The sequence below is a fragment of the Octopus sinensis genome, linkage group LG9 (assembly GCF_006345805.1).
Source record: "Octopus sinensis linkage group LG9, ASM634580v1, whole genome shotgun sequence".
Classification (NCBI taxonomy): Eukaryota; Metazoa; Mollusca; class Cephalopoda; order Octopoda; family Octopodidae; genus Octopus; species Octopus sinensis.
The window spans coordinates 51,175,620-51,183,119 of record NC_043005.1 but is presented as its reverse complement, the minus strand read 5'-3'; the positions used below and the strand labels follow the sequence as shown (position 1 = coordinate 51,183,119).

The 7,500-nt window shown below is 36.8% G+C and overlaps 1 protein-coding gene across 1 annotated transcript in view; it reads right to left on the bottom strand.

Moving 5' to 3' along the window:
- Positions 1-7,500, bottom strand: part of LOC118764670 (SCO-spondin-like) — a 109,862-nt gene that overhangs the window by 78,933 nt on the left and 23,429 nt on the right. The window contains exons 8-10 of the mRNA XM_036505672.1: positions 6,698-6,865; positions 3,708-3,793; positions 2,265-2,378 (exon numbers count right to left, since the gene is read on the bottom strand). Coding sequence (XP_036361565.1) covers positions 2,265-2,378; positions 3,708-3,793; positions 6,698-6,865 — 368 coding nt within the window. The remainder of the gene's footprint in view (positions 1-2,264; positions 2,379-3,707; positions 3,794-6,697; positions 6,866-7,500) is intronic.

Here is a 7,500-nt window from a genome sequence, read left to right as displayed (position 1 = left end):
AGGAAGAAAAGCGGCGTGGAAAATGCTTTGTTTTTTATTTCTTATGGTTCACACACACACACACACACACACACACACACACAAATGCACACAAGTACACACGTACACAGACGAACGTATGCGCATTCAAATATCCGCGCTCTCGTAAAATAGATACTTAACATTAAATATATCCGTGCACACATATGTACGCACAATCAGTCATGGGTACTACACGGGTATACATCGAAACGCTCTCACACACTCAAAAATATGTAAGCGCATTTCACAAAATACTTGAACACATATAGCAATGCACTCAACCAACCGTAAACGTACTGAGACATGCACATTTATACATATACACACATGGACAGACAGACAGACAGACACACACACACACACACACACACATGCAGGCACATAGAAACTCGAGTACGCTAAAGACCGCGCTGCGCGCGCACACATACGCATTACATTATATGCGCTGAATCACGTACACATATACATTCAAACGTGAATATACTTACATTGACTCATGCACACATACATCAGATATTAAGTACAGACAAAGAGACACACGCACAATATGGCATTCACACACACACACATGAATATGCACACTTTGACACATAAACAAAACCACTGTTGCACATAGAAACAAACACACACACATATATATATAGACATGTATCAGCACATTGTAATACAAAGATACTGAGGTATACGCTGATAAATTTACCCAATTTCAAGAATTTTTCCAATCACGTACTTAGCAATAACCGAAACGAGAAATTTGAAGATCCGAGGAGGTAAATTCGGGAATTTCATTCGAGGAAATTGTTTTAAGGTTGAAAATTGTTTTAAGGTTGAAAATTCTCTTTTATGTTTTTATCATTATTGGTACTGTTTGATGTATTGGCTTTCATGCCTATAATTAATGACAGCGAATTGGCAAAACCATTGGTGTCCAGGGTGCTGAAAGGTATTTGTACTGTACAGAAGCCTGAAAGAAACACCTTGCGATACTTGTCTCAGTTTTCTGAGCTATTTAACATTGTTCCGAGGGAGATCAAAGAGGAAAAAGATCCCATCAACTTTAAACAGAGTCTGGATAGATTCCTTCAAAGAATACCAGATAAGCCACCCATAATTGGATACAACTCACCCAACAAAAACTCACTACTTGAACAAAACTGGATACAACTCACCCAACAAGAACTCACTACTTGAACAAAACTTGACTTAAACAGGATTCGAATAATCCTATCAGGTGGTGCTATTAAGTTAGACATGGCCTGGACCAATCTCTGGTCGAAACATATCTAAGTTTATCTAAGTCTAAGTTTATGTGTTGAAATCTCATCAAGGTTAATTTTGATTTTTCAGCCTTTCGAGGTCGATCAAATAAAACAGAATTGTCAGAGCGTCGAACAAACTGACTTGCAGTATCTGTTCCGTTTGTTCTTTAGCGGTGAACTCAATCTCTCGCTTGGATGGACATTATCACCTTCTGATCCTTGGATGCTTTTAGCAGAGCGCATTCTAATAATAAATAAATGCGCTTTTTTAAAGCCTAGCCAGGCTCATGGGCCCGGTTTCCCGGTTTCAATGGCATATGTGTTCCCCAGCTGGATGGGATGCCAGTCCATCGCAGCGTTACTCATTTTTGCCAGCTGAGTGGACTGGAGCAACGTGAAATGAAGCGTTTTGCTCAAGAACAGAACGCATCGCCCGATCCAGGAATCGAAACCACAATCTTACGATCATGATGCTGACACCCTAACCACTAAGTCACGCGCCTCCACAGAGCGCACTCTGCTGTAAGCTTTAAACGTTTTCCATAGTGTTGGAGGCCAAGGGAATTATGACTCATGGGTATTGCCCTTTCATCCCTGGAGTGATAATGCCACACTAATATAAGGTTGTTAAGGTTACACAAGGTTATGTTTATTTCCCGATTACTCTGACCAATATAATACCTATTTATTCACATTGTTATAAATTAATCACTCATTGTCTTGTAATTTCGCGATTTCGTTGTCGTAATTATTTATTTTTAGAATGACATTGCAGAAATAGGCGTGAGAGTATGTATCTGGCCAGTTTGAACATAACATAGGTCGAATATTTGGGTCGTATATGGTTGGCGTAAATGCTAAACGGCTAAGGAAGAAAACCAACTGCATGAATATTTCAGAATATGTGTGTGTGTGTGTGTGTGTGTGTGTGTGTGTGTGCGTGTGTGCGTGTTGGTAGATAGATAGGTAGGTAGGTATACTAACCAGTTGGTGGCACTGCTTAAAAGCATTTGAATGTAGATAAGAACATTTTTGGGCAGCAACCATCTTCATCTGAGCTCCAGTGCAAAAATCTGGAATACCGAATACTGGTTTGCACTGAAAATATAAAGGTGTTAAAAGTTTGATAGCATCATTCTTGGAGTTGTTGTTCATATTGTTGTAATGGTTGTCTTCATTGTCATTGCAGTTGCTGCTATTTCTTGCGATTCGAGTGACCATGTACTCAGTGGCTTAGTGGTGTTTGAATATAAGACCCTAAAAGGACGTGCAGCCGATGTGGTTGTGAAGACCCCATTTCAACGCTAACTTAACAAATCTATGATCAAATGCTTTCTATCTATGACCACTCCATCATAACGTGTCCCTCCATCATTTTAAGATGGAACAATGTGTGGAGTCAAAAAGATTTCTTGCAATTTCAAGAAGCCACGTGAGGGTTCTCTCTGCGAAGTATATCTAGCTACTATTTTATGATGTAGTAAGCTAGGATACTTAAAAAAATGAAAATTGTACCATCATTTATGCTAACAACCACTATGGAATCGGAGAATAACAGTAAAAATAAAAGACAGCAGGGACAACTGTTTTGTTAACATAATTTCATGAAATTAAAGTAAATAAAAAGTTTTGTTTAAAGTTTGTTTTATATATATATATATATATATATATATATTCTTTTACCTGTTTCAGTCATTTGACAGCGGCCATGCTGGAGCACCGCCTCGAAGGGTTTTAGTCGAACAAATCGACCCCCGGACTTATTATTTTTGAAGCCTTGTACTTCTTCTATCGGTTTTTTTAGCCGAATCTCTACCTTACAGGGACTTAAACACCAACACCGTTGTCAAGTGATGATCGGGAGTGGGGGGTGATCACAGACGCAAAGACACACAGACACAGACACACACCAATGACGGTGCAATTTTAACTTTTTAAAAGTATCTTAGCTTATTACATCATAAAATAGTAGTTAATATCATTAACAACGGTAATATATATATATATATATATATATATATATATATATATATATATATATATATATTTTATATATATATATATGTATGTATATATACATATATATATATCTATATATAGATAATATATATATATATATATATGATGTATGTATGGTGTGTGTAGGTGGGTGCGTGTGTCTATCTTTGTGTCTGTGTTTGTTCTCCCTCCGTCAGCTTGACAACCGGTGTTGGTGTGTTTACAGCTCCGTAACTTCGCGGTTCGGCAAAGAGGCCGATAGAATAATTACTTGGCTTAAAAGAAATAAGTCCTGGGGTCCATTTGTTCGACTAAAACCCTTCAAAGCGTGGCTGCAGCCAAATGACTGAAACAAGTAAAAGATGAAAAAATAAATAAATAGATAAATAAATAAAAGATAATGTTTCTGAATCAAATTTGGTAACTCACCTCGGCTTTATTAGTTTTTATGAGGTAGCTATTTGCGAAGGTGTCGCTATCCTTCATGACTTTGCCGCTGAGTGCTTGAAAATCGTCTGGAAGGAAGATGAAAGCAGATTTGAATTATGACTAGATTGCATATATTTATTATAAGGTCTAGAAATTTGGGTGCATGCAAACATAATTTATTAAAGAATGGGAGGTGTTACAGTTATATTTATTATTTATATTATATAGGCGCAGGAGTGGCTGTGTGGTAAGTAGCTTGTTTACCAACCACATGGTTCCGGGTTCAGTCCCACAGCGTGGCACCTTGGGCAAGTGTCTTCTACTATAGCCTCGGGCCGACCAAAGCCTTGTGAGGGGATTTGGTAGACGGAAACTGAAAGAAGCCCGTCGTATATATGTATATATATATAATATATATTATATATATATGCGTGTGTGTGTCTGTGTTTGTCCCCCTAGCATTGCTTGACAACCGATGCTGGTGCGTTTATGTCCCCGTTAGTTAGCGGTTCGGCAGAATAAGTACTGGGCTTACAAAAGAATAAGTCGCGAGGTCGAGTTGCTCGATTAAAGGCGGTGCTCCAGCATGGCCGCAGTCAAATGACTGAAACAAGTAAAAGAGTATGAATGTAACCTATCAGGTAGTCTAGTATCCTGTCTGACGTCCTTCAGGCAACTCGAAGATGGATTGAGCTCTCGAGCCCTGTAGAGTAAATTCACTCAGGAGAAGGCCAATCTGATGTAAGGCATACAGCTTGCTTGTCACCGCAGCCGTCTAAGCCCGTTGAGTTACTGTGGTCAGACCTCCAATAGTTAAAGAAAAAAGTGGGATCGGATTGCGCGGAATGTGTCTCACTTTAAAACGACTACAACGATGGAGGAGAGACTAAACCGACAGACTTTGGATGGTACACAGCCGAAAATTCACATGTTAGGCGGCGGTTTCTCATGACATGCAGGCATTATCACCACCACCATCACCACCAACACAGCCACCACCAACTTCATCATCACCATAATCATCACCACCATCATCAATCATTTACTTGGTGATCATAAAAAGTATATTATTAGATAGATTAAATATGTTGAAGAAGTTGTATACACTAGTACAGCAGACTCAGTTAAATATATTGTGTAATATAGTTAATCAAAGATATTTGTATAGTGCATTCAATTTAAATATATTGTATAGTACCTTATTTTTCTTTAAAGATATTTTATAATATTTGTGGTGTCCTCATAATTATCCGCTTGCAAGGCGGGGTGAGAATAAAAATTTGAATTTGAAATGAATGAATTTGAGGAAGAAGATGCACAGTGTTCACATATTTAATTGTTTTTATCTTTTGTCACAATTCCTAACCAGTGATAATCATGTCTGGAGCTATATCATTCTTTTTAGAAATCATCAGCATAATTTAACCTGTAATTCATTAATGATTCATTCTACAATATATTGCATATTTACCTATTGATATTTATGCTTGTCTTGTTAAAATTAATGCACAGCATATTTTGTTCAAGATATTTGTATAATACACACACACACACACACACACACACACACACACACACACACACACAACACACACACACACACACACATACACACATATATATATATGTATATAGTAGAAATATGTTACAAAAAGAAAATATAAAATACACTTGGAAATGTAAGGGTAAAATGTGAAAAAATCAATGCAAATAAAAGGCTATTGGTTTACGCAAAGCTATTCATCGTTTGAAAAACACCGGCCGTGTTCTCTTACTCTTTTATTATTATTATCATCTTATAATCATCGCATAATAATGACTTTTATGACTCGTATTACTACCTCAGTCAATCTAAATGTATATATTTGTCGTTACCTGTCATAAATAGCCTTTTTTTTTTATTTGCAATGTTAATTTTCGTTGATTTTTCATATATGTATATATATATATATATAAAGGGTAAAGACCCCCTTCGGTCATGAATGACCATGGGATTGCACCTAGAAAGTTACCCTCCTAGACACAAGTCCGGGCAAGGTTGTTTATGGAAGACCAGCAGTCGCCCATGCATACCGGCCTCCCCTCTCCACGCCACCAGTGTTATCCAAGGGAAAGACAAAGGTCGATACAGCTTGGAACCAGTGACGTCGCAACTCATTTCTACAGCTGAGTGAACTGGAGCAACGTGAAATAAAGTGTTTTGCTCAAGAACACAACATATATATATATATACATGTGTGTGTATATGTATGTATGTGTGTATGTACGCGTGTGTGTATGCGTGTATATGTATGTAGATAAAGATATTGTATAATATAGTAACTCAAAGGTATTATATACTGTATCATATATTGAGTGATTACTGTATAATGCATCTGAAGATGTATATTATACATTTAGTTAAGGATGTTCATAAGTAAACATTAACCAGTCCAACGTTATAGCAGAAGATAGCTGCCCAAAGCGCCGAGCAGTAGGACTGAACTCGAAACCACAAAGTAGATTTCGATACCGCAAAGTAGATTTCTTAACTATACAGTCATGCCTGTGTGAAAAATTTGCTCAAATATATTGTACAAATATTGTATAATATTTTCAGTAATATATGTTCCAGAAATTTTTCACTAAGATATATTATAAAATATTTTGTTAAAGATACTGCATGAATTATTGAATTGGAGAATTAAATATATTGTATCAGTTATTGCAGGAGACGTTCTTCCAATAACATTTTCATTATTTTTGCCAAAGTAGGACCTACTCTAAATTTACAGAGAATCTGTATATCTTTCTTTATGATTACCCCTGCCATCCACACATTACTTAGTACTTTTGTCATTCATGCTGCTGACTCAGTTCTTCAGGTACTTTGTTGTAAATCTAAATACAAACGTTTAGAAATTCGTATTGCGTGATGTTAAATTCTACCTTTTCACTATCCGAGTCATTTCTACTCGTTCTTTACAATGGGCATCATATAACTTACTTACCTCTGTAATCGTTGTTATAGTTTCCACACAGTCCTTGAAGGAGGGAGCATTGCCTGTGGGTTTCGGTCAATGTTAAATAAACAGAAGCCTCACATCCCATCTTCATTCTTACACCTATAGCACTGTTTTCAAGTCGGATCATTCCATTTTTCTTCTGAATAGTCACGCCTATTTCAAAAACAAGTTTGAACATTTATCAAGAGAAATTAAAGTATAAGTCTTGGTAAAATAACGTGTAATAGCTAAACATTTATGAAAGCATGTCTAAGAAACATTATCTCTAGTATGAAAACTTATCATACTCGGTTCATTGGCGCAAAGGATCCTCGGACATCGGTATTTCAACATGTTTCTTGTCAGCCAGAAGTACCATTTTCTTTTGAGCTTAAACAAGTTTTGCTTATACCTTCAGCAAAAAAATTACTTACTGATTGGCACTTATATCTGCCAATCGATAAAACAATCGTTATTTGCTATAGTGTGACTCCCATATTTATTCTTAATATATCCCGGGATATTCGAACGAAAATTTACAGGTCACTATTATGTACGTCATCGGAAAACAACTTCACCCTTTTACGAAGCCAGTGTGTTCATGACACACTCGATTCGAGACACATGTCGAAAATTGGTGTCTCAGAATCCCTTGCACCAATGAGTCTAGCGCCATTTAAATTACTGCACAGTAAATCGCTGAATTTCCATGTAGTCACTTTTTATTATATTTTTTCTCACAAGGTCTGCGTCAACAGACGACTATATTTGAAAACATTTGCCAAAAACTTAAAAGCATTAGGATTCAG